At 40.2% G+C, this 26,945-nt stretch overlaps 1 protein-coding gene across 1 annotated transcript in view; it reads left to right on the top strand.

Annotated features, from left to right (window-relative positions):
• The window catches only part of LOC122798437 (centrosomal protein of 290 kDa-like), a 681,821-nt gene that overhangs the window by 133,476 nt on the left and 521,400 nt on the right, over positions 1-26,945 (top strand). Inside the window, exon 2 of the mRNA XM_044067364.1 lies at positions 3,272-3,411. Within this exon, the coding sequence (XP_043923299.1) occupies positions 3,272-3,411 (140 nt within the window). The remainder of the gene's footprint in view (positions 1-3,271; positions 3,412-26,945) is intronic.

Raw genomic sequence — 26,945 nt, 5'->3', positions numbered from 1 at the left:
TGGACTTTTTTGAGAAAGTTTCCAGGTCCATGGATAAGGGTAAAACAATACACACCACTTATCTAGTCCTGACCAAAGCTTTCAACCCAATCCCTCTGTGACAAGATGACTGCCAGCACAGCTAGCTGGAATTTTGTTAATAGTTATATGTTCTTTGTGAATATCAAACTAATTTATACAAGATGCTTGTGTTACTAATGTATTAGAACTGAATGGCATGTGTTTATCAAACTGCTCTGTACAGATGTTTGTGTTCAGAAGGTATTTGTAAAGTGCTTGTGCTTAAAATGTTTCCATAGTGTGCCCCACTGGAAGAGAACGGAAATGTGCATGCACTATTGTAACTGTTTAAATGTATATGTTAACAAAGGAAGCCAAAGGATTAACCTCAGTCCAGCAAACTTTAGATAAATATCTGAAATTAAATTACTTTAGATGCTTCATTGCAGCTGGATACACAAAGTCTGTACTAGGAAGCTTTCTGTATTGTCTTTGGGGTGAACTAATTGCTACTTTGGAAGCATGAAGGAATGAAATTATTTTATGATTTCTAGCACCTGCCAAAGATCTGAGCAAAAGCCTTTTTATGAGTATTTTTACATTAAGATGATAAATACTGCCAGCTTCAGCAATGGGGGGTTTTGCCTGGGAACTAGAAGTCATATGACCAGAAATTATGTTATTCTACAAGCTACCCTAGCAGTAATATTTTAGATATTATTTGGAGAAGTCTCTTGGTGAGACAGAGCATTCTGCATTCTGCCTTGGACTTGACAGCAATAAGAACCATTCACCACATCTGCCTTGCTCTAAGTAAGTTGCTAGGGTGTAATAACTCTCATAGATACAGTCAGGAATATAGCAAAGCTTAGTTTAGATTTTGTTTTTCTTTATTTGTGTGAGTCTGTACTGCAGTGTTATTTTAAATATTATCTATGGATTTGAAATCTGATGTCACTGTGAATATTTATTTAATATTATCTTGTTTTATTATTTATTATTAAATATATTTAAACCTTTTATTGTGGCTGATCTGTGTAGAGATATTAAAGTTCTGAGAGTACTTGCATATTTATTTGGTGACACTGTGTGGGACACTCCTAATAGCCTTGCTCTTGGTCAAACTACCATTTGTATTAGTATTAATATTACACAGTAAAATTGGACACCTAGTCTGGACAAAATGGGACATAGCTAGTAAACCTGTACCAGACATGAAGCACTGGTTGGGCAGAGAGGATGCTGGAGGTCTTGGCTTGGTCACTCAGCTGAGATCTCATTTCTATAGTTGTGCCAGTGGGGAGTCTTATTGGGGATCTGGAGGAAGAGGGAGAAACCAGACCCAGACTGACTGTGGTCTCTGTGTGCTCTTAAGGGAAATTGTACTTGATGCAGAGAGCTGCATCTGGAAATACTGTGTGTATGTGTTATTCTCCCAGTGAACATCCCCCTGCAAGTGCCAGTGGTAAGGATTGGGGCTCCTTGATTACTGGTCCAGTGGTGGGTCATCACACCCTCACTTGGGGATCATAGATAAACTTACTGAGTTAGGAATAAAACCCTACATCTTCAGATGGATAGCAAACTGTTTCACTGATAGGGCACATGTAGTCCAGATAGGTGAATCGTAAGAAACCTGCTACTAGCAGTGACCCTTAGGACTCAGTGTTGGGACCCCTCCTGTTTGGTATGTACTTCTCTGAAGTGAAAGCCAATGTTGGGGGCCTCTGGCTCACCAAGTTCATTGATGAGTGTAAGCTGGGAGGAATCAGTAAATCCCCAACTGATGTCGACATGCTACATACAAGCCTAAAAATGACAAACGACTGGTGCCAAAACCATGGTCTGAGACTAAATGCTAAAAAGTGCATAATCATACCCTTTGGTAAATCAATATCCCTGCAAATTATAATATTGATAGCATACCTCTAAAAGTAGAACCAGTGGTGAGGGACCTAGGAACACAGATAGATAGTAACCAGGTAGCTATGGTAATGAAGACGTCCTTTTGTGTGCCTCAACTTATAAGTAAAGGCATGGCATCAAGATCAAAGGAAGTCATAGTGCAATTGTACTAGGTCCTCATCAGGCCCATAATAGAGTACAATACTCCCTTTTTCATGTACCTAACCAAAGACTTACACCAAATGGAGCAGCCCCCAGAGGTTTCTCACTAACAAAATACAAAACGTGCAACACATGGCTTATGCAGACCAACTAAAAGCTCTATCCGTTTACTCCATCTTATCTCGTGTATTGAGAGGTGACTTATGCCTGACCTACAAGGCATTTTCTGATTCATCTCTGATGAAAATGTTACATATTTGCAAGAAAAGTTATACGAGAGTTATGTATTCCATGGACCTGAACCTTATTTGTTACTGTAACAGAACTTGCTGGAGAGATGGATTTGTATCCCGAAGGTGACCTCGTCTATGGAATAAACTTCCCATCTTCATAAAACAAAGCCTGTCCCTCATGGTCTTCAAAAAGAATTTGGATAAATGGATGGGGAACCGTATATTCTCTCCCAGGGTACGGCCCACGTCCCTTATGGACAGAGGCAGTCTGTAAAATGACTCTGGGTTCCAACACCCCAAGACCCACTATCCTGAAACTACCCTATCTCATATATGGGGAATTAAGATATAATATCATCATATCCTGGGCATTACTGGCTAGGCTTGTAAAGGCTTTTGTGCCATTAGCCTAGTAATCACCTATGAACCTATATAGTTCCCTTCAAACTGGTTTAGACTGTAATCTGCCAAGCTGACAGTGTGGGAGGGGAATAAAAGCTTTTAGAAGCTGACTGGTTGCTTTATCTTTGACAGGATGCACCCATAGGTTACTGCTGCAGTGACAAATTTGAACACCTACTGTTATAGGTAAGTGCAAGTTGCCCAACTGTACTTTTTTAATAACATTTGTATTATATTGACTTTTCAGGCCAGTTTTAATCATTTATTTATTTTATGTCACATAGCATTTAGTCTGAGCAGAATACTATGTTTTCCTTTATCCAGGTATGATATCAAAATATTTTAAATAGTTTTTTTAATTTTATTGTTTAATACTGTTGAATTCAGCATAGTTTAGACTATCATACAGTAAGCGTTTGACTTTTCGTCTTGTTTTCTTAAGATGATGAGGAAACAGTTTTAATAGTGATCTGTAAAACAATGGTGAAAAGAAATTCAAAACTGTAATTTTTATACAGTTGTAGTGTGATTATTCTGTAAAGTGATATTACTTTATTCATATCTTCTAGCTGTTGTATGAGAATGAAGAGTTGCATAAAAAACTGAAAAGGCTTCATGAAAAAAATCAAGTTTTAGAAAACAAACTTTCTCAGATTCAGGGGACCCTGCACCCACAAGAACGGATGCATGTTTCCAGTGCAGCCAGAGAGTAAGAACTCAATAATTATTAATCATGTGAAGACTATTGCATTTCAGTTGTCTTTTGTTATTATTACATAAGTGATGTAGAAAAAATTTTAAGGCATAAATGAAGAACTTGGCAATCTGTAAGCTTTTTGTTCTAATGTTAAATGTTGAGAAATGTTAAGTACATAGACTGCACTTTTTTGTATGTTAGTCCTTTATTTCAGAGATGATTGCATTTTTATAATTGCATGTTGTTCTCTTAGCTCTTAGTTCTCTTGTTATGCAGGTTAATACACATAGCTGAATTATTTCTCATTCTCATACTGAGAAATACTTAGAGCTCTTTGTAATGTATATTGTTCTTATCACCACTGTTTTATTTACCACCCCAAAATATTCTCCGTTTACATACGTGTTCAATGCTAGGCACCATCCTGCCTGTTCTGTATTCATCAGTGCCTTCTGATATGCAGGCCAAATGTTCTTAGGATCATAGGATCATATGAAGTTATTAGGCTAATGGCCCTAGGACCCTTACAAGTCTAGCCAAGTTCTTATCCTTATTTCCACAATCAGCACCTATTGCCCCTGTCCAAGAGGGACACAGGTGGAACCACCAGGGTGAATGTACGGTCACCCATCCAGTCATTCATATTGCGCTTGAAGAGGGCCAATGAGATGCTCTGTTTGACATGAAGTGGGAGTCTGTTCCAAAGGTGCGGTAACCTGTGGGAGACAAATCTGTCCCTCCAGCAGGTTTTATTAATGTCACATAGTAGGTTAAAGTCTTTAAAGCAAGTGACTCATGTACAATTTGACTTATGGATATGCAGCATTTGCAGTAATGCAGGGTCAGAGATTGCCTTGTATGCAAGGCAGAGATCACCTCTGAGTAGTCTGTATGAAACAGAATAAAGTGACAGTGATTTCAGATGATCCCCATAGGACAGATGCTGAAGACCTTGAATTTTCCTTGTGAGAAACCTCTGTGGTTTTTCAAATTGCTGCAGATGCTTAGAAAGGTACATACCAAAAGAGGCATTATACTCAGTTATTCACCTGATGAGGGAAGAGTACAGGGAAGTTATACCTTCTTTTTTTCTGGATGCAATGCCCTTACTTATGAGATGACCAATATAGAATGCCCTTCTTACCACTGTGGAGACATGGTGGTCAAAGGTAAGGTTGCCGTCAACCTGTGTGTCCAGGTCTCTCACCACTGAGTGTGTTGCTGTTGACGTGGTAGTTAGCAGGAACATCGCTTTTACCAAAAGGAATGATAATACTTTTCTTTGCACTGCATTTAAGGCCATGGCTTTGGCACCAATCATTTGTTTTTGTAAGACCCTCTTGTAGAATGTTGAAATCATTTGGAGATTCTGTGACCACTCCCAGTTTGCAGTCATCAGCAAACTTTGTCAGCCATAGATCTTTAGTTTTTGCTTGTACTTCGGAAAAATAGACTCCAAAGAGTAGAGGTCCCAGGACTGATCCTTGTGGAGCACGACTGGTTACAGGTTTGCTGTTGGAGGTGGATTCCTCTTTACTGACTATATGATTTCTATCAGTGAGCCAGTTAGCAACCCATCTAATGATATAAAGGTTGATGCCTAGTTGGGTGAGTTTGTCTATGATGCCTGAGGGGGGGGATAGTGTCAAATACCTTGGCTAAATCCAGGTAGGCTGTATGCACATATTTCCCCTCGGCCAAGGCCTTGGTGACTGTCTTGAAGAAATCCCCCAAGTTTAACAAGCATGATCTCCTTTTGACAAATCCAAACAGATTAGGGTCAAGTGTTTGGAGATTACTTATATCTTTGTTGATAAGGTCCATATGATTCGCTCCATGGTCTTGCAGATAAGGCTAGTCAGGCTAATAGGTCTGTAGTCCCCAGGGTCAGTGGAAGCACCACCTTTGTGCAAAGGAATAATGGTGGCTGTTTTCCATTCAACTGATGTGGAGCCGGCATTTGGACTGTGATTAAAAAGAGTACCCAATGGTGTTGCTAATTCATGTTGGAGCCCATGTAGAAAGCAGTCTGGGATGTTATCAGGTCCCATAGATGCTGTGTTTTTTGGCCTTAGAGAGGGCATTTATAGGTTCATAGATTAGATACAAGGAGATACAAGGAAGGGGACAGGTGGTGGAGATGTCATGGGGTACATGTGACGGGGACAAGGGAGTGACGTTTTCATAGAACCTGTCAGCCAACAGGTTAGCTATGTCCACAGGCTCAGTATATGTGGTATCATTAACTACCAGTTCTGCACAAATAAATCTGAGCCTTTCCTTTTAGGCTACAGATGTGACTATAGAATGCCTTGTGGTTGTCCTTTGTTAATGAAGTTAATGTAGACTCGTAGTTTGCTGTGGAGGGCTTCATGAGAAGTCTTATTTGCTTGTTTAAGCTCAGGAGGGTATGTTTCCAGTTTAGGAGGGCTCACTCCTTCTTACTCTTAGACAGCAATTTCTTCCTCTCATTGTAAAACCCGTTAATGGCAGTTGTCCACCAGGCAGGTTTGCTGTTCCTTGAGGAGATTGTTTTGGTCCTTTCAGATACAGCCGAATCAATGCAGTTTTACATGTGTTTGTATAAAGCATTGGTGTAGAGCTTGGTAAAGTTGCCAGTTCCATCTGAGGGAGGAGGTGCAGTGAAGCTATTTATACCATCCTGTAAGAGGTTATAATCTGCTTTGGAGAAGTTTTTTAGTTTAGTTGCTGCTAGGGGGGTGGTTAGGTGTGATAGTTATTTCAAATGAGACCGATTTGTGGTTAGACCTCACCAGGGAAGACCTCACAGTGAGGGTGCTACAGTGGTCTCCCATATTGTTGAGCACCAGAGCCAGGATATTGGCACCGCTTGTGTGGGTGTCAGCCAGCTTGTCCAGGACATTAGAGTTAACAAAGTCAAGTAGCCTTTGGGCAAGTAAGTTTGAGCATGAGTAGTTTACCCAGTCAGTGGGTGGGTAGTTAAGGTCACCCAAATCCATGGTGTTTCGATGTATCTTGGTAGACTCAAGTAGATCCAAATAGGCAGAGTGGGTGTCTTGATTCATGGAGGGGGTCCTGTCGCTGACAATGACTTGAATAGGTGTTCTACCAACAGTTAATTGCAACTGAAGTTTCTCCAGGTAGTTATACTGTTTAACTAATCTGAAGGTGTATTTATCTTTAATGAATATTGATACACCGCCTCCTTTAGTTTTCATGTCTAGAGTTTCTGGTCTAAAGGTTTGTAAGGAGGTGTAACCCTGGTATGGCTGGGGTGCTCTCCATACCCTTTAGCCAGGTCTCTGTGACTGCACAAATGTCTGCATCTTCGAAGGTAAGGACAGCTTCCAGTTAGTGTAGTTTCATGTTGAGACTCCTAGCATTTAACAGCATAACCTTGAGGTTGTTTTTAGATGGAGTTTTTACATTGGGAATTTTGTCCTTGAGGCCCTCCCTAAAAAGGCACTATGGGGGTAGCAAGAGCCTTAGCCAGTAGCTGAAAATCTAGGGGTGACAGATGAAGACCATCTCTGGCAAAGCATCGAGGTCTGTCGATCATGTCATCCCAAGCTGACAGACAGTGGATCCCTTTAGAATGAAGCTAAGCCAGTTCGTATTATTCTTTTGCTTTCATCTGCTGTCTTACTTCCAGTAATGCACTACATTTACTGCCCTACTGTTTTGATTGCCCTATTTATTATTTATTTATTTATTTGACATTTGTTTACCGGGAATGTCCTACTATGTTGAAAATAACCCATTTTCAGCAGAAGTCCGGGGAGAAAAGCTCCAGTTACATAACAGACGTACAAACCTTTATACAAATTAAATAAAAATAGCATGAGTTACAATTACAGAGATGTAAACATACATCTTTATACAGATAGCAACAAATTATCTGAATTACAAATAATTGGGTACATTGATATGAAGCAGATGGTAGCTATGCAAGTGATTGATATAGATATGGAAGTAAATGATACAGAGTGAATGGAGTACAGATAGGGAGTGAATGAGAGTTGCAGTCTGGACTAATCTGGGGAAGAGATTAGCCTGGAACAGAGCAAGGGAACAGCCAGGAGTTGAACGTAGGTTGTTTCAGTACAGTTTTAAAGGCAGGTAAGTTAGTAGTAGTTCTTAGAATAAGTGGAAGAGACTGCCATGCTTTTGCAACATAGTGAGAGTACAAGATTTTGTCCAGCTGTGTTAGAGGGTTTTTGTATAGAGAGAATCTCTTTATCTGCAGACCTAAGAGTTCTGTTAGGTTGTAAGATGTAATGGTGTTTTTTAGTACTGGGCAGGGTAGGGTTTGTAGACCATGATGTGGAGTGTTAGAAGTTGGGTATATAGTAAGTACTTGAGGAATTCTAGCCAGTTTAGTTTCTTTTAGTGACAAACAGCGATGGGTTCTAGTTTTTGAGTTGGTAGCAAACTTAGCCACTTTACCATAGCACTGTTCCATTGTGGATCTAGAAGATCTCCATAAATTAGTAAGTACTAGAATACCGTAAAGCAGGGAGGATAGAAGAAACATTTTGGCATGGGTGGTTTTCGAAAAAGATGTTGATCTGTGTTTGTTTATGTATAAAGTGTGAAGTTTCTGTTGGGTTTTCTTTATGTTTTTGAATATGAAGATCAAACTGAAGGTGATTGTTTATGACTGCACTGTGTAACTTGATGTGGTGGACAATTTCGCTGGTGGTGTAATCAGTGAAGAGAACTTTGAAGTTGTTTAGATTAGTAGTACAGTTCTTTGGCTGAAAAACAAGCAGTTTACTTTTTGGTTGAAGAATAGCTGGCAGTTGGTAAGCCAGGATTCAACAGCAGAGAAACTTTGTTGAGTATCAGAGAAAAGCTGGGGCAGTGTGTGAGAGGTACAGATTATTGTGGAATTATCAGATATTGTATTAATGTTCCACTAGTACATGGTGTATAAAGGTCATTATTAAAAATATTACAAAGTATGGGTCTTAGGATGGATCTCTGTAGGACTCCAGTGGCATTTGCTAGAAAGGGGGAGATAGCATTTGACCATGTTTTTGATTGTGTAAGTAACTGTGTAACCAGTTCAGTGTAGGAGGGATAATTCCTAAATTAGAGAGCTTGTTCAGGAGTAAGGAGAGTAAGGAATGAGAGACAGTATCAAATGCCTTTGAGAGGTCAAGGAGTAGTGCTGACACACAACAGCCTGAGTCTCTAGCTCTGTTTACAAAGTTAGTGAGGGCTGTAGTTGTGCTGTGGCCGAGACAAAAACCATGTTGTGTGTTTGTAAGGAGGTTGTTATGTTGAAAGAAATTCCAGAGTTGAAGATGAATGCATTTTTCCAGTATTTTTGAGATAGGGGAAAGTATGGCTATAGTTCAAAAGTTTGTAAATTCCTGGCGTTACCACCTTTGTGAATGGGGATGATGTGGGACTTTTTCCAGATGCTAGGTACTTTGGACTCAGATATTGATCGATCGATCAGGGTGCTGACTGGGTATGCTGTGGAGTCAGTTGCTAGTTTTAGGTATGCAGATGAGAGGTTGTTAGCAGAGATGGAGCATGGTTTGAGTTTGTGCACTAATAATTTTATGAGGCTTGTAGGTATTGGTTGAAGAGTGAAAGTGGGGTGGTTCTCAGAAGGTCATCCCGTGCATTGGGGGTAAGTAGGGTGAGAAGGGTCTGGGCCAGGTAAAAGGAGAGTATTAGGGGTAGATAAACAGGAACAGTTGCAGGTACTGGAGGTTTTAGTGATAAGATCAGTGATTGATTTTATGAAGTGGATGTTTAAATCTTCAGCAATTGGGGGGGCAGGGGTTTAGTGAAACCTTGGATTCCTTTTTTTGTTCCGGGTGGAGTAAAGTTGTAATAGTGGACCAGAGTTTTTTTAGATTAGTTTTGTGGTTCTGCTGTAGCTGACTATAGTGTAACTGTTTGTCTTTGGTAACTAGTTTTTTAGCTTGGTTATGTAGCTGCTTTAAAGTAATTGGCACTTGTTTTTTATTGCTTTGTTTCCATAGAGCCCAGGCTGCAGCCCTCTTTTTCATTAGGTTGTTACGTTCCTTAGTTAGCCAGGGCTTGTGATTGTTTTTGATTCTTTTGGTGCAAACTGGAGCTAGGGTATCTAGTAGATTTAGTAGGGAGTTATTAAAGTAGTGTATTGCCTTGCCTAGTGACGGTACTTTTAGTGGAGACCAGTTTATTTTGCGTTGTAGGTCATTAAACCTGTCATTAGAGAAGTTAGAGAGGTTGCAAACTGATGTAAGGGTGTTAGTTTTTGAAGGTCTATGTCAAAACAATGAAAACACAAAATGTCGATCGCTCATATGAGCGAATAATCAAGAACTCAAAATCGCTATTGTGGAGGGCTGTGCAACCCACACCCCCCGCTAAATATATCTTCCCACTCCTAGATCGCACTACAGTGAGAAAAGGGCAAATATTCCGATCTTCATTGTACTGCGATCTCAAAAAAACATCGACTTCCTGATTATTTGCTCATGTCAGTGATCGACATTTTGAGTTTTCAGCGGTCTAAAGTAACTTGTTTGCAGTTAAAAGCTTTCTCTAGAGGCTCCTTTAGCTGTTTAAAACTTTCATTTAAAGGCTCACTGCTGCTTTTCTGCTGTGAGAAACATTTCTGCAGTTTGTTTCCCACCCTCCGTCGCTATTGGTATGCTGTTCTTATAGTTGGTGGCTTTGCAGTTGCCCGCCCCTACTGTAAATTTGATCTGGGACCCTTCTCCCAGTCTAGTGTCATTACCTCATTCTACCTAATACAGGGAGAACATTTGAGAAGGCCAATTAGCTTAGTTTCTGCTCCTCCTTTCTGTCTTTCCACCTAAAAAAAAATAAAATTTCTAAGCTTGTTTCCTGCTTTTCCTGTGGGTAGTCTACTCTGGATACAGATTTGCTGTGTCCAGGACTATTTGTGGGCTTCTAAGCCTTCAAGCCTTTCTGTGTTGGAGGGAAGCCTTCTTGCTTAATTTTGTTTCTTAGAACTAGCCAGTTTTTTTGTTTCAGCACTCAAGTCTTTTTCTTTGAGCTCAGCACTTGTTCAGAACTTATTGTAAGTACTAAATAAGCTACAAATTACTACAGCACTCAACTTTCCTCACTGTCTAGAGGAAAACAGTTTCTAGTACTTAACAAATAAGCACCTATCCAGGCATGTCTAAGGGTCAGCTCCCGGTGTTTTCTCCTGTCTACCTGATGAATCTGGGCATCTTGGGGCAATGCAGCAATTGCCTCATGTACACAGACAACCCTCTCGTCCTACCACCCAACACTACAACCTGTGAGAGATGCACTTATATAGCCAAACTGGAAGCAAAGCTCTCTTTACCTAAGACTGGACTAGACAGTCAAGAGGAAAAGGTAAACACTTGCAGCACACCACACTCAGCACGTAGTCCCTCAAAACCTACACTACCAAAACAAACACATAGAAACACAAAACACATCCCTACATTCGCGGAGGCTCTCAGTAAAAACCTGCCCAAGCAACAGGGACCTCCAAAGCAGAAACACAAGCAACCTCCACCCCCCCCCAACACAACCCAAATGACACATAGCCCACAAACTCAGTATGCCACTCAACCACAGCCCATAAGGCATAACAATGTACCCAACACTAGTCATAGGTGACTCTGTAGTCAGGTACACTGATGTTCCACTCACCAGGCTAAACAAGGAGAAAGTTACTGTCAGCTGCCAGTATCCGCCACATAACGCATGCACTCAGGTCACTCCACAACAAGTACAAATATGACTCTGTCATTGTCCATGTTGGTGTGAATGACCTGAGACGTACCTCCCTGGACTACATGAAAAGGGACATGGAGGAGCTGTCCGATCTTGTAGCCCAGGCAGGTATGACCCTAGCCCTGAGTAGCATCCTGCCATCACCCAGAATGATACCACAGTACAAGGACAAAATGATTGACTTCAACAATTGGCTAAGCTTCTGGTGTCATTCTAAGGAGATCCAGTATCTGTCTGCCTGGGATCAAACCAAGAATGAAAATCACTTGGCACCACAGGACCCGGAAGCACGTAAACAAAGGCTTTCAAAATAAGCAGATGAAGAAATCAAACAGCTGCTAAGTCTCCAAAAAGATCCTTTAATGTAACCAGTCAAATTAAAAATCCACAATATCTTCCAAGCGCTTTCACTCGACCACATGCGAGCTTTCTCAAGGCAAACAACATTACTGGAAGTTCATTCACATTAAATACTTCCAGAATCATCACATGACTTCCTGTGAACCTTTCCCAACAGGAAAATCACCATATAAGGAAATTCTAAAAAACATTCTTATTATCATTAAAAAATAATTCATTTTCTAAAAATAATTAATTTTCTAAAAATATCTTGGCGATTGAATATCATAATGAACTTAAAATTGAATACAAACTATTAAAATGTGTCATAAAACAATTCTATAAAATGTTTTTATAGTTTTATAATACAAATAAGTGCAGTAACCCCTTTTAACCATCAGGGGTGAAATCAAAACTCCAAATTAAAACCTAGAGTTACTAACTGGCATTGTAAAACATTTCTTATCTGAGTTGCCAATGTATAACATTCCATATATCATATTATAAAATCTTATGGATTCAAAAGTGAATAAAACAATAGATGTCATATTCTGCTAAACTGTGTTATAGACGAGCTTGTCTTAATTTCAAAACACTAGTGATGTTGAGGGTGTCATTCAGACCTGGGTATCTAGTAGCGTCTAACCAGAGCTGCCAAAATAGCTCACGGTATTCTAATTTTGAATCCCAACCACCCACTCTTATATCCGGTTGTACCTGTTCCAACACCATAAACTTTATGTCCATGTCCTTACACGTCAAGGAGTGTTTATAAAAGGCATTACTTTCCTTCCTTACATTGATGTCATTGAAGTGTTCGTAAACCCTTCTCCTAAACACCCTTTCGGTTTTCCCAATGTAAAAAGCATGGCACGTAACACAGCAACCAAGATAGACCACACCCTTGGATCCACAGTTAAAATGTTTGTTGGACCGGAACTTAAATCTTCTAGAGGGAAGGTAGTAGGACCCCAACTTTAGCATAGCGTGACATTGCTTGCACATCCCACAGGGATAAGTGCCTAATTTCTTTCTATTGTGATTCTGTGGATCCTCTAACCTAATATCTAAAAGTTCTTTCAAATTCCTGCCCCTTTTCCTAACAAAAGAGGGGTAATTGGGCATAGAATTCTTAAGATCTTCCTGAAGTCTGAGAATGGGCCAATATTTCTTGATAATCTTCTCAATTTGATCTGAGTTGTTGGATAAAGTGTGTATAAAACTATTTTTTCCTTGTAAAATGTGTTTTGAGGGGTTTGGGGACATCTCATTGACCCCCACCCCCAATAAAGGAGGATATTTATTTGCCCTCTTCTCAGAAATTTCTACAACTAGTGCTTCTACCAGGGCTTCCGGATATTGTTTGTCCATAAAGAATCCCTTTAAAATGGAAACTTCCTCATTGAAAAGTTCGTCCGTGCTGGACATTTGTGAAGCCCTAATTAGTTGACCCTTCACTATCGCCTTCTTTTGATGGAAGGGATGTCCACTGTGGTAATTCAGGAATGCATTTGAAAAAGTGCTTTTCCTGTAAATCTTAGACTGAAAACAACTATTTGAATAATCCTTCACTAGTGAAATGTCTAAATAATCGAGTTGGTGTTTACTGATATTATAAGTAAAACTAAAAAATGTGGTCGTCCTGTTGATGTAATCTATGAATTCCATTAAACTTCGTTCGATTCCCATCCACATAAAGGAGATATCGTCCAGAAATCTTCTATAGTATAAGATGTCCTGATACCATGTACTGGTAAAAATATATTTCTTTTCCCATTGGTATAATACCAAATTTGCGTACATGGAGGCACAAGAGGCACCCATTGCCACACCTTTTTTCTGACGATAGAATTCCCCCTTAAAATGAATGAAGTTATTTTCTAGAACTAATTCCATAAATTCCAGAATTAAATCAGTAAACTTGGCCCCTAGTTGGACTTCATTAGATAAGTACGTTCCTAACCACTCCAGGCCTGTGTTGTGTGGAATACTAGGAAATAAGTCGACGACATCCACAGTGACCATGAACATTTCAGGTAAAAATAAACTCTGATCCACTCCTTTGAGGTAGTCCCATGAATCCTTACATATGTGTTTAATTTTCTCTACATGTTGTTTTAAGGAGAAATCGATAAATTTGGCTAAGGGTTCTGTGACACTTCCACCCCCTGAAACTATAGGTCTAAATTTCAGGGGGTTCAAATTCTTATGTGCCTTTGGAATTCCAAAAATCTGGGCAACCTTGGGTTTTTTTTTACTAATAAATAGTTATATAACTTTTCATTAATGGCATTTTGCATTAAATGGTCATATAGTGAATAATTTATTTTAGCTTGAGCTATATTGATCTCATTTCTTGAGACAAGTTCATATTGTTCAGTATCCTGTAACACAGTGTGCAAGGCAGCCTCATAGTCCCATGTATACATCAAGACAGCACCTCCCCCCTTGTCCGGTTTCATAACCCTACACCCCTCCATTTTGAGCTTTTTAATTAAAGTCAACTCATCCTCAGTAATATTGTCATTTGTTTTAAAATAATCTTTCTCATTAAGTTTCCTAATGTCAGTCTCAACCAACTCCTCAAAAATTTTAATGGTGGGGTGGACAGGCGGGTTGAAGGTACTTTTTCTTGTAAGAGTCTTTTCAAAGTTCCGTTAATCTTTAAACAATAAGTTAAAATTGAGCTGCCTCATAAAAAGCTTTAAATCAATCAAGGTTGTTGTGTTACGTGCCATGCTTTTTACAGGACATGGACATAAAGTTTATGGTGTTGGAACAGGTACAACCGGATATAAGAGGGGGTAGTTGGGAGTCAAAATTAGAATACCGTGAGCTATTTTGGCAGCTCCGGTTAGACGCTACTAGATACCCAGGTCTAAATGACACCCTCAACATCACTAGTGTTTTGAAATTAAGACAAGCTCGTCTATAACACAGTTTAGCCGAATATGACATCTATTGTTTTATTCACTTTTGAATCCATAAGATTTTATAATATGATATATGGAATGTTATACATTGGCAACTCAGATAAGAAATGTTTTACAATGCCAGTTAGTAACTCTAGGTTTTAATTTGGAGTTTTGATTTCACCCCTGATGGTTAAAAGGGGTTACTGCACTTATTTGTATTATAAAACTATAAAAACATTTTACAGAATTGTTTTATGACTCATTTTAATAGTTTGTATTCAATTTTAAGTTCATTATGCTATTCAGTCGCCAAGACATTTTTAGAAAATGAATTATTTTTAGAAAATGAATTATTTTTTAATGATAATAAGAATGTTTTTTAGAATTTCCTTATATGGTGATTTTCCTGTTGGGAAAGGTTTACAGGAAGTCATGTGATGATTCTGGAAGTATTTAATGTGAATGAACTTCCAGTGATGTTGTTTGCCTTGAGAAAGCTTGCATGTGGTCGAGTGAAAGCGCTTGGAAGATATTGTGGATTTTTACTTTGACTGGTTACATTAAAGGATCTTTTTGGAGACTTAGCAGCTGTTTGATTTCTTCATCTGCTTATTTTGAAAGCCTTTGTTTACGTGCTTCCGGGTCCTGTGGTGCCAAGTGATATTCATTCTTGGTTTGATTTTGCTTTTAGTTTTGGTGTTTTTTGTCGACTTTTACACATGGCAGAAGGAACGGAAGCCAGCGGCTTCACCCACACTCCGGCAGTACTTAGAGCCGATTGTGAAGATGCTGAAACAGCACCAGTTTCTAGGGCTGAGTTTAAACAGGTTTTAACACTTTTGACACAATTGACTTCTATGGTTCAACAGCAGACACAACTAACAGTTTCCCAGATACCTGGGAACCAACAACAATTCAACAATCCCCCCAGAACACTTGCTGAAGTGATTGGGTCTGGAAATGCTACAAGGAACGCTGAGAGAGGGGGCAATCACAGTAATTCGAATTCGAATTGTTTTGACTATGTTAAATCAAACAACCAGGCTGCTCCTGTGTCAAATGAGCAGAGGAAGTCCTTTGACTTCAAATCTTGGACAAAACAACAGTTTAATTTCAGAAAAGGTACTGTGCTTCATGATAATTATAAAAATCTTGATAATGTCTTTTTTGATTTTAAAGAAAAACTGTATTCTTATAAGAACAAACAGATGGAAGTTGATTATTTAAATGAGTGTATTAATGTACAGAGAATTCCTAAGGGCTTGAGTTTTTTTAAGTTCCCTAACAATGTACAATATGGTTCTGATTTATATGACCAACTTTGTGAAATTTTCAACAAAGCAGGTTTAGACATGTTAAAATGCATGGTGATGGACTATGAGAAAAAAATGACTGTTTTGTTAAAAGATTTAGATGAGCTCAACGCAAATATGTTAAAAGATGAAACTTTTAGCTCAGTTAAGAGGGACTATGATAAGTTGTTTAGTGATGTAGATCAGCATTGTTTTAGGGTACTTAATCGAAAAATTAGTTAATTAGAGAGGGACCTTTTTGAATATAAGGAAGTTAGAGCCTACCCCCTCCCAATTATAAAAGGAAGAAGCAACAACTACACCACTGAAAATGTCTTTTATGAAAGGGGAGAAAGTAATAGGCAAGGGGAACCTACAAGTGAAGGAAATGATAATCTCAGAAGAAGTGAGAGAATAGCACAGAAGAATAGGTATGTAACTACCCAGGATTTTCATTACCCCCAGAAGAGAGGGAGGGGGCGAAGGGAACAGTACAACAGTTGGAATCACCCGACGAACTAATTTCAAGAACTACAGTGAATGAGGACAATAGCACAACATTATTCCAAGGGAAACAAATTAAACATAGGAAAGACAATTTTACTATTTTTAATTACACCGATCTATCAATAACAGACAATTTTTTTAGTTTACTTTCCAAGGGTTTCCATTATGTTCCCCTTAGGCCTTCCCCCATGGTTACAACCTTGATTGATTTAAAGCTTTTTATGAGGCAGCTCAATTTTAACTTATTGTTTAAAGATGAACGGAACTTTGAAAAGACTCTTACAAGAAAAAGTACCTTCAACCCGCCTGTCCACCCCACCATTAAAATTTTTGAGGAGTTGGTTGAGACTGACATTAGGAAACTTAATGAGAGAGATTATTTTAAAACAACTGACAATATTACTGAGGAATGAGTTGACTTTAATTAAAAAGCTCAAAATGGAGGGGTGTAGGCTTATGAAACCGGACAAGGGGGGAGGTGCTGTCTTGATGTATACATGGGACTATGAGGCTGCCTTGCACACTGTGTTACAGGATACTGAACAATATGAACTTGTCTCAAGAAATGAGATCAGTATAGCTCAAGCTAAAATAAATTATTCACTATATGACCATTTAATGCAAAATGCCATTAATGAAAAGTTATATAACTATTTATTAGTAAAAAAACCCAAGGTTGCCCAGATTTTTGGAATTCCAAAGACACACAAGAATTTGAACCCCCTGAAATTTAGACCTATAGTTTCAGGGGGTGGAAGTGTCACAGAACCCTTAGCCAAATTTATCGATTTCTCCATAAAACAACATGTAGAGAAAATTAAACACATATGTAAGGATTCATGGGACTACCTCAAAGGAGTGGATCAGAGTTTATTTTTACCTGAAATGTTCATGGTCACTGTGGATGTGGTCGACTTATTTCCTAGTATTCCACACAACACAGGCCTGGAGTGGTTAGGAACGTACTTATCTAATGAAGTCCAACTGGGGGCCAAGTTTACTAATTTAATTCTGGAATTTATGGAATTAGTTCTAAAAAATAACTTCATTCATTTTAAGGGGGAATTTTATCGTCAGAAAAAAGGTGTGGCAATGGGTGCCTCTTGTGCCTCCATGTACGCAAATTTGGTATTATACCAATGGGAAAAGAAATATATTTTTACCAGTACATGGTATCAGGACATCTTATACTATAGAAGATTTCTGGACGATATCTCCTTTATGTGGATGGGAAACGAACGAAGTTTAATGGAATTCATAGATTACATCAACAGGACGACCACATTTTTAGTTTTACTTATAATATCAGTAAACACCAACTCGATTATTTAGACATTTCACTAGTGAAGGATTATTCAAATAGTTGTTTTCAGTCTAAGATTTACAGGAAAAGCACTTTTTCAAATGCATTCCTGAATTACCACAGTGGACATCCCTTCCATCAAAAGAAGGCGATAGTGAAGGGTCAACTAATTAGGGCTTCACGAATGTCCAGCATGGACAAACTTTTCAATGAGGAAGTTTCCATTTTAAAGGGATTCTTTATGGACAAACAATATCCGGAAGCCCTGGTAGAAGCACTAGTTGTAGAAATTTCTGAGAAGAGGGCAAATAAATATCCTCCTTTATTGGGGGTGGGGGTCAATGAGATGTCCCCAAACCCTTCAAAACACATTTTACAAGGAAAAAATAGTTTTATACACACTTTCTCCAACAACTCAGATCAAATCGAGAAGATTATCAAGAAATATTGGCCCATTCTCAGACTTCAGGAAGATCTTAAGAATTCTATGCCCGGTTACCCCTCTTTTGTTAGGAAAAGGGGCAGGAATTTGAAAGAACTTTTAGATATTAGGTTAGAGGATCCACAGAATCACAATAGAAAGAAATTAGGCACTTATCTCTGTGGGATGTGCAAGGAATGTCACGCTATGCTAAATTTGGGGTCCTACTACCTTCCCTCTAAAAGATTTAAGTTCCGGTCCAACAAACATTTTAACTGTGTATCCAAGGGTGTGGTCTATCTTGGTTGCTGTGTTACGTGCCATGCTTTTTACATTGGGAAAACCGAAAGGGTGTTTAGGAGAAGAGTTTACGAACACTTCAATGACATCAATGTAAGGAAGGAAAGTAATGCCTTTTATAAACACTCCTTGACGTGTAAGGACATGGACATAAAGTTTATGGTGTTGGAACAGGTACAACCGGATATAAGAGGGGGTGGTTGGGAGTCAAAATTAGAATACCGTGAGCTATTTTGGCAGCTCTGGTTAGACGCTACTAGATACCCAGGTCTGAATGACACCCTCAACATCACTAGTGTTTTCAAATTAAGACAAGCTCGTCTATAACACAGTTTAGCAGAATATGACATCTATTGTTTTATTCACTTTTGAATCCATAAGATTTTATAATATGATATATGGAATGTTATACATTGGCAACTCAGATAAGAAATGTTTTACAATGCCAGTTAGTAACTCTAGGTTTTAATTTGGAGTTTTGATTTCACCCCCAATGGTTAAAAGGGGTTACTGCACTTATTTGTATTATAAAACTATAAAAACATTTTACAGAATTGTTTTATGACACATTTTAATAGTTTGTATTCAATTTTAAGTTCATTATGCTATTCAGTCGCCAAGACATTTTTATAAAATTAATTATTTTTAGAAAATGAATTATTTTTTAATGATAATAAGAATGATTTTTAGAATTTCCTTATATGGTGATTTTCCTGTTGGGAAAGGTTCACAGGAAGTCATGTGATGATTCTGGAAGTATTTAATGTGAATGAACTTCCAGTAATGTTGTTTGCCTTGAGAAAGCTCGCATGTGGTCGAGTGAAAGCGCCTGGAAGATATTGTGGATTTTTACTTTGACTGGTTACATTAAAGGATCTTTTTGGAGACTTAGCAGCTGTTTGATTTCTTCATCTGCTTATTTTGAAAGCCTTTGTTTACGTGCTTCTGGGTCCTGTGGTGCCAAGTGATTTTCATTCTTTGTCTGCCTGGGATGACATGATCGACAAACCACGATGCTTTGCCAGAGGTGACCTGCACCTGTCACCCCTCGGATTCCGGATACTGGCTAAGGCTCTAGCCACCCCTATAGTGCCTTTTTAGGCAAGGTTCAAATGACAAATTCACCACCGTAACAGGTGCAGACAAGAAGAATCTGGGGGTATTGCTACTCAATGTTAGAAGTCTAAACCTCAAAATGCACTCACTCGAGGCACTCCTTAAAATGGAGAACATCAACATCTGTGCAGTGACAGAGACCTGATTCAAGGCTCCAAAGAGTACCCCTGCATTATCAAGCTATAATTCATACCACACCTTTCGGCCACCTAACCTGGACCGAAACACTAAAGGCGGAGGCGTGTCCATATTCATTAAGGATATTCACACCTCCAGGCTAGTTGCCCATCATAATGCATCCGAGATTATCCAGGTGCAACTAACTCTGGGCAAAACCGTAATCCAAATTGTAGCTTGCTACAGATCCCCCGCCATGCCCCAGGATTCCACTCTTCATTTCTTGATACACTGGAAAATAATGGGTGATTTCAACTACTCTACCATTAACTGGGAAAACTACTCGTGTACCAACTCTTGTGCTCAGCGTTTTCTGGAATTCATAAACTCCAATGCCTTGGATCAACTTATCCACACCCCCACCAGGGGCAGCAGTATCCTAGACCTGGTTATTACCAACATAGGCAACCGGTGCTCCACACCAGAGGTCAATTCCTTGTTGGTCAGATCTGACCACAAGCTAATCACCCTAGACATCCACATCCCTCCCCACCCCCCATTAGGAAAACCACAGTAAAACATTTCCCCAAAGCCAACTTCACACTTCTTAAGACAGAAGTGGCAAACTTCACAACACCCATGCTGACGGACAATAGAGGTATGACTGCTGAATCCTACACAAATGCACTTTATAGGCACTTGCACGAGTGCATGGATCGTGCAATTCTTAACAGACCCAAAATGCTATCCTCCAAAAAAAGGAAGCCAATCTGGCGGTCCCCTGCCATAAACAAACTCTACAACAGAAGAAAGAAACTGTTTCAAAAAAAGAGTAAAATCCCATGATTGGAGAAACTCCCTGGTCAGCCTCAGTAAGAAGCTGAGATCCCTCATAAAATCCTCCAAAGCTAGTTATGAAAACAAACTTGCCACTGACTCTAAAGACAACCACAAAGCATTCTATAGCTATGTCAAGAATCTCAATGGCAACACTCAGATCTGCTCTGAGTTACAGCACAATGGCACTCAATATACAGAACCAACTGATATTGCCAACATCCTGGCAGATAGGTTCAATGTTAACTTTACCCCCCTGTCATCCCCTAAAGGGCCCATCTCTATACCAGAAGAATGCAAAGTTCCTGTAATCACGGCTGCCCAGGTAAAAAACACACTATCCAAAGCCAAGAACACAGCAGCCATGGGACTTGACAACATCCCAGGCTGTGTTCTACATGAACTACAGAACGAACTGGCACCCCACCTAAGTACCATGTTCAATCATAGCCTCACCTCAGGCTATGTGCCCACTGAATGGCGCACAGTGATGGTTATCCCACTCCACAAAGGGGTAACAACCACAGACCCCGGAAACTACTGCCCCATTAGCCTAATCAGCCTGGTCTGCAAGGCTATGGAATGTATCATCATGGAACTTATAAACAGTGACATTGGTAATCTCCAAACTCAGGACCCCACCTGGTTCGGGTTTGTAAAAGGCAGATCATGTCTCCTAAACCAGATAGACTTCTTTGAAGCAGTCACCAAAGCCGTAGATGAGGGTATGGTGGTTCCCACAGCCTATCTAGAGCTCGCTAAGGCTTTCGACACCATCCCCCACTCTGGAATTATTACTCACTAAACTAGGTATAAATCCCTATGTCACAAGATGGGTTGCCAACTGGCTCACTGACAGAACCCACACTGTGAAAGTAGCAGACTCCAAATCCAACTTCAGACCAGTGACAAGTGGAGTACCACATGGTTCAGTCCTGGGTCCTCTCCTGTTTGGTATCTACTTCTCTGAAGTACAAGCTAACACAGAAGGTCTTTGGCTAACGAAGTTCGCAGATGACTGCAAACTAGGAGCCATAATCAAAACTCCAAAAGATGTGGACATCCTACAAAAGAGCCTTGCTGAGACAGATGCCTGGTGTCAAAGCCATGGCCTCAAGCTCAATGCCAAAAAGTGCATTGTCATCCCTTTTGGTAAACATTCTGTACCCATGAACTACCACATAGGTGGTAGTCTACTTAACACCGAAAGTGTGATAAGAGATCTTGGGACACAGGTGGACAGTAGTCTCTCTTTTGATAATCACATTGCCACAGTAGTCAGGAAATCCTTCTACTTGGCACACTTCATCACAAAAGGTTTCTCATCCAGGAAAAAAGAGGTCGTTGTTCCCCTCTACTCATCACTCATTAGACCCATTATAGAGTACAATGCCCCTTTTGGTATGTACCTCACAAGACATCTACAACAACTGGAAAGGCCACAGAAATACCTCACAAAGAGGATTACCGGCCTAAAACAGATGCCCTACGCAGACCGTCTCAAAATACTACGGCTTTACTCCGTCATATATCGCCTACTCAGAGGTGATCTCTGCCTAACACACAAAGCTATGTCAAACCCAGAGCTTTTAGACATGCTCCACTTAAAGAAATCCCAATCCCTACAAGCTACATGCTCTAGGGACCTAAACATTGTCACCACAATAAACAGAACATGCTGGAGGGATAGATTCCTCTCCCAGAGATTTCCCATACTCTGGAACAAACTACCTATCTATATCAAACAAAGCTCCTCATTAACACTCTTCAAGAAAAATCTTGATGATTGGATGGGAGATAGGAAATTCACCCTGGGGATCACTTCTGTGGCTGTGCTCGACAGTGGCACAGGAAAATAATTTTCTTGGGTGGAGAAAGCCAGGGAACCTTTTGGCTAGGTTTATATAGGCCCTAGGGCCAATAGCCTAGTACCTACCTTTGAACCTATGACCCATTTTTGAAGGGTGATTGTTAACTCAAATAGTGAAGGTACATGGTCACTAAGGGTGTTTGGATATGTGCCAGCAATGGTAAAGTTAGAAGGGTGTGATACCAGGATCCAGTGTAAGGTAGAATGTTGGGTGTATAGTTTGGCTGGAGATTAGTTGAGAAAAAAAACATATAGGTTGATGCTGTTAGTGGGTACTTGGGATGTGATAGTTTGCCATTCTATATTGGTGTCTCCTGAAATGATAGTTTCATGCTGAAATGTTTGAGTGGTACAGGAAAGTATGTCTTCTAGAATAGGGGTGTTATTACCCGGGGAGATGTAGAGAACAATTATACAGATTCACTTTGTATTATTAAGGTTTAGGAAGGATATCATCAATTCTGCTGAGGAAAAAGTTGGGGTATCATTTATGTATGGTGTGATGTTAAGGTATTAAGTATAGATAATGCTAAGCCTCTACATTTCCTTTGGGTTCTATCAAACCTGAGCAAGTTGTAGTTGGGAGGAAGGAATTCAGAGTCTGGTATGTTAGGCTTTAGCCAGGTTTCAATGAGGGCTAGTATGCTGATCTTGTACTGATCTATCCAGGCGTGAAGGGGGGGATATTTTGTTACTTATGCCTCTGATGTTAAAGGTCATAAAGTTTAATGTTTTATGGGGAAATTTGTAAGGCTGATTAGAGGTGGTGCCAGGGTTAGGGTGGGTGTCACAGCACTGTGATAGTAGAGAGATTGGAAATGAGTATATTTTGTGCAGTTTTTCGAGGGGATGGCTTTAAGAGGTATGAGATTAGGTTTGCTATATGTAGAGTCAAGGAGTTTTGGGACTAAGTAATAGGGTAAGTTGTATGTCTGGAAATAGCTGAGGGCAGAGAATCTGGAAGCTATGGTTGAGTATTTGGTTCTTGCAAACGTGTGTCAGTGGGGGTAACTATTTTTGGGGTACTTTGTAAGAGTGATGATATGGAAGTTATTGCAGCTAAAATATTATTGTGGGGTAGTGGTACATGCTTGGGAGGTAGTAAGGAGTGGGCTGCTCACTGTGTTTAGAAAAAAGAGGTGGAGTAGGTAGTAGTTTATAGCATGATGGTGGAGAATGGGTTGTAAGGGTGATTTGTGGTAGTGACTGGTTTATCTGGTAGATTAGAGGAAGGTTGTGAGTTGTAGAGGGGAAGTAGGGTGGAGTCTTTGTACGTATAAGTGTAGCAATAGTGGGGGTGGGTGGAATTTGGGGGTAGGTAGAGGAGCAGATTGAACCTAAGCATAGCAAGCTGGCCCAAAACACAGCTGACTGCACAGAGAACAAAAAACAATCAACTCATCTGTAAGTAGTGGCCAATACAATAAAGAGATTCCTGTAATATTCTTCTCTGTCTTTTCTTTCCTTTTTTATTTTATTTTAAATGTAAAATAGTTGGTAGGATGTGAGGGAGATTTATAGAATGAAAATTCAGTTAAGGTACCGTTTATGCCAAGTAGAAAAGTTGATAATCTTAAAGACACTTGTAATATGGTGGGAAATGAGGTAGGGAGGATATAGATAGTGCAGAATGTATTAGAATTTAAAATGCAGAAAGCATCAATGCGTGAATAAAAGTAATTATGATGTCAAGGCATTTTAAAAACAGAAATGCCTGTGGCCAGAAGCCATAAATAAGTTTGAATGGAACAAAAATTACAGATCAAGTTAGAATAGGTAGGGAGGGGGTAGGGTGAGAGATTCAGCTCAGTGGTGTGCAGCTAGTCAATAGTAGCACATAAATAACATGTACTATTGCTCAAAGTATCATACATTAGTTAAGAAGAAGTTATTTTCTGGGTCGTATGGGCCGCTCTGTGAGGGATTATTGCATATCCAGGGTAGTTAGTGGAATGTAACATTCTTCTGCTGCTTTAATTAGGGTTACACCATAAGAGAAGTGGGTACCATATTCTGTTATCTCTAATGTTAATCAGCTTTTGCAACTTGAGGAATACTGACTAGTCAGTGCATTGCATTATGTAATGTCCAAGTGTGTAATCTAAACAAGTCTCAGTTCTTCTAGCAGCCATCTCCTACAAAGCTGTCTGCTTCTCCAAATGACTTGCACAAAATCTATGTACATTCCATTTATGCATGAGGATTTCAAGTTATGGTTTATACTCATAGGACTTTGCAGTTGGCACTTAAATTGTAAAAAAAAAGTTGGTGGTTGACTGTGGTGATAATTTGATGGAGTACTAATATAGCAAGGCCATTAGACCTTCTCAGCCAACAACCTATTGACCTCTTTGTGTCCCTCCTAAGGAGAGAGCCAACCCATTTGTTCCTTATCTAAGGTAAGAGTCCTTTATGCCCACTTTTTCCATGGCTAGGATAAAATTATTCTAATCAACACATTTGTTCCCCCTTAAGAAGCAAGTGTCAGGAGTTGGCAGGCCTTGATTCACATTAGGGGCTTCTACATCCCCATGGTGGCTAGTTGATACCTCTGTGCCATTAGTAGGAGGTCCATGAAATTTCTTGGATTGTACCTCAGAATTCTCTCCTTGCCTACATGTGACACAAGCACAGTGACCCAGTAGCTGCTTCAACAATTCTTCAACACTCCCGTCAAGGGTCAGTGATGTAGCAGGTCCTCTAACTTCCTCCCTTCTTGGAGTGATGTGCTTCTTGTTTTGTCTTAAAAGCACCAACAGTTTGTAGTAGAACTTAAATATTCAAGCAATTTGCTTTTAAAAATGCCATAATTTTACTTCTGCTGGGGTTCTTTCAGAAAGCCCTACATTCAGAGATCATAGTTTCCTGTATTTTGGTCATGCATGTCCCCTTATGATTCACACTTTGATGTTACCTAACTAGTTTGGGTAGTTTGGGAAGGTAATTCAGAGAAGGCCTCTGCCAGCTGTAAGCTCTAATATGGGTTGCTGCCACTGTTGATGGCCCTTTCTGATTCACAGATAGGCCAGTCACAGTGATCCTGGATGGTCTGTAAGATCACCGAGCTGGGCAGTCTCCATGGCCATGCTGCATGCAAATGAGGCATTCTGGGGAAGCTGCTTGTGCTACTTAGCTATGCGGTTCCCCTTGGAAATGCCTGCCATAAGATATTGTATATACTCAACCAAGTGATTTGCCAAATAGATCGTGGGCAGCTGTAATCTGATGCTATCCGTGTCGTTATTCATCATGGATGAGTCTTGGATCCGACCTCGGATCCAAGCTGGCAACTGAAGGACAGATCCAGAGATTAAGCCCCTCCCCTTCCCATAATCCCCATCTTATCTATAACCCCCAGATCTCGTTTGCAGCGGAAACACTAGGACGTGTTATCCTCTAGCTCAAGTGACTCTTTCAGATAAATGCTAATAAGTTTTTTCTTTTTGAGTTTTTTTCTTTCCTGTCTTTTAGCCTTAGTGTGCTCTTTACCCCTGTCTTCTTTTAGAGTAGTTAGTTTAGGTTTCTACTCCTCCCTGTAGCTTTTATAATTTTTTTCCCCATGGGTTCCCGCCCTTTTTTCCTGGGTCCTTTTGGTAGCTTTTCAGGTTAAGGGTAAACCTTAGCTGTCCCTTCTTTAACCGTCTTTTCAGTAAATGTAGTATTTTTTCTTGGGTTTTCTCTATTTTCCTTTTCCTGTCGAGCGTATGGGTGTTTGTATGTGTATGTGTGTGTGTGTAAGACTGTCTGGTAAAGCTGTCTAAGAAGCCTTCTGGCTTTAAGAGATGCTCCTTGTGCAGTCGGTGTGTTTATTGCTTAGGAGAGAGTCACCTGGAGGTTGAATGTTACATTTGTGTCACATTCAACCCCAGGGCTCTCATGAATCCTAGGAATGAGTTGCTGTTGAAGGGGCTAGCGAAGGGGGGTCCTCTAGCTTCTGGCTCCCCCTCTAAGACTCCTGCTGATCCTAAAAGGAAGACTTCTCCTTTTTCCTCTAAAGAATCCCCTTCAAAAAAGCTGAGGCTCTCAGATCGCAGATCCCAGATCCAAGCCCAGCCTCTTTGGCTTCCGATCCAGGCTCTTCTTCTCAGAGAGCCTGGGATAATTCTGTCATATTCAGGGCTTCGGTGTCTCAGAGGTCCTCGGATCTGACTCTGTGCAAACTGTCTTTGGATCCAACCCATCTATCGGATCCATCTACGGTGCCAACTAAAGCATCGGATCCGTCCAGGACTTTGGATCCGATGATTCTGTCAGATCCAAAAGTCATTGACAGTACCCCCTCAAGGTCTAGGAGGTTGGATCTGAGGCATAGGAGCTGGTCTCCCTCCCAAAATCACAGAGTATTGACAGGTTCTCTGGCAAAGTCGAGACCTTCTTCTGTCTTCCAGAAGTTTGCTTCTCACAGATGTGGATAGGATGATGAGGAGTTTCGACATTCCCTGTGAGAGGTTGACTGTGTCGGGTAGCCCTTCCTTTCTGACATCATCAGGGTCCCTGGTGATCTCTGTTCTGCTGCCCTCGGAACTTGCTGCACCTCGGCCCCACAAGATCTGTGCTGGTTTACTGGGGTGGGATGGGGAGGGGCTGGGCCTGGAGTTTTTGGACCATTCCCTCCCCTTTGGAGCCTCTGCACTGGACAGCTCGGAGCTGATATGATCTGGAGATGTCTGTGCTACATCAGGGTCCCTCCTTTCTTCCTGGGTGGCTGCGGGCATGGGAGAGGAGAGGGGGCCTCGTCCAGAATGATGGCCTTCCAGGTGTTCAAGAAGACCTTCTTCATCTGCATAGTTACCACTTCTTC

The sequence above is a fragment of the Protopterus annectens genome, chromosome 3.part1, assembly GCF_019279795.1.
Source record: "Protopterus annectens isolate FY-2018-M chromosome 3.part1, PAN1.0, whole genome shotgun sequence".
Taxonomy (NCBI): Eukaryota; Metazoa; Chordata; order Ceratodontiformes; family Protopteridae; genus Protopterus; species Protopterus annectens.
Note: the sequence above shows the minus strand (reverse complement) of the source record. Positions and strands in the feature narration are given on the sequence as shown.